At 33.7% G+C, this 1,069-nt stretch overlaps 1 protein-coding gene across 1 annotated transcript; it reads right to left on the reverse strand.

The window, feature by feature from the left end:
* Positions 1-326: 326 nt before the first annotated feature.
* Positions 327-869, reverse strand: LOC113278855. The gene is made up of 2 exons (XM_026527588.1): positions 558-869; positions 327-515 (listed from the first exon to the last, which is right to left on the reverse strand). The coding sequence occupies exons 1-2, from the start codon at positions 867-869 to the stop codon at positions 327-329; spliced, it is 501 nt and encodes a 166-aa protein (XP_026383373.1).
* Between the last annotated feature and the right edge of the window lie 200 nt (positions 870-1,069).

Raw genomic sequence — 1,069 nt, forward strand, 5'->3', positions numbered from 1 at the left:
AACCCTAGTAGATGTTGATGACATCAAATATCAAAATCCTGAAGAGTATGATGATGTCTCATGCTACAGTGCATATACTCATCAAGATATAGAGTTGATTCTCTTGAAAGTATATTGGAGTTTTTCCATACAGATTGCTAAACGAATTATTTTTTGCTCAATCAATACCATTTTATTACTCATTATGGAAAAATAAACATCTAAAGAGTTTACAAAAATAAAATAAGGCCCACAAGCCCATTAAATGAAGCAAAAAAAAATAAAAAAAACCAAAAGCCCCCCAAAAAAAACATGAAACCCAACAAACCAAAATTGCAATAGCAAAATCAATAGTAAATTTTCTCAGGTGATTCCAAAGCATGGATGAAAGCTGGTTTAATATTGAATCTGATTATTTCTCCTCTCTCCAAGCCTGCACCTTTCTTTGCCATGGAATCAATAGAGAAATTGATTTCCCTCATACTATGTACAAATTGGATATTACTTAGTAATTCCTTTATTCTTCTCCATCTTACCTGCACAAATCAAGGCAATCTTCCAGAGGAATATGCACTCACTGCAGCTTTAGAGTATGAATTAATGCATATATCAAGCTTATTATTATGTATTGCCCATTCAGATGCACCTGCAATAGCTATTATTTCATCAATGTAATTTGTTGCAATCCCCAGACCTTTAGCTTCAGCATATATGAAACCTCCCTGATCATCTCTACATACAAAGCCATAACCCGCAACACCTGGATTACCTCTCGATGCTCCATCACAACATATGAGTGTTTGGTTTCTTGCAGGTAAGAAGAATCTCACTGTTATAATCTTCTGCACTTTTATTGGTCGATTTTTCAGATCGAAATTCTTATAAACCATGTAGTCATAATTACGGTCCCACATGAAGCTCTTTATTCTCACTACACAGTCTTTTGTATACTGTTTTGTTCTTCTCTTGAAATTCCAATGTTTACTTTCTCCTCATCAAAAAATATTTTATTCCTTAAGAACAAGAGTTCCCAACAAGTAACCAAATATCTTTTACAGCTCCACTTTTATGTTTGGCAAAATTCATCACA

Source organism: Papaver somniferum, chromosome 5 (assembly GCF_003573695.1).
Source record: "Papaver somniferum cultivar HN1 chromosome 5, ASM357369v1, whole genome shotgun sequence".
NCBI classification, from domain to species: Eukaryota; Viridiplantae; Streptophyta; class Magnoliopsida; order Ranunculales; family Papaveraceae; genus Papaver; species Papaver somniferum.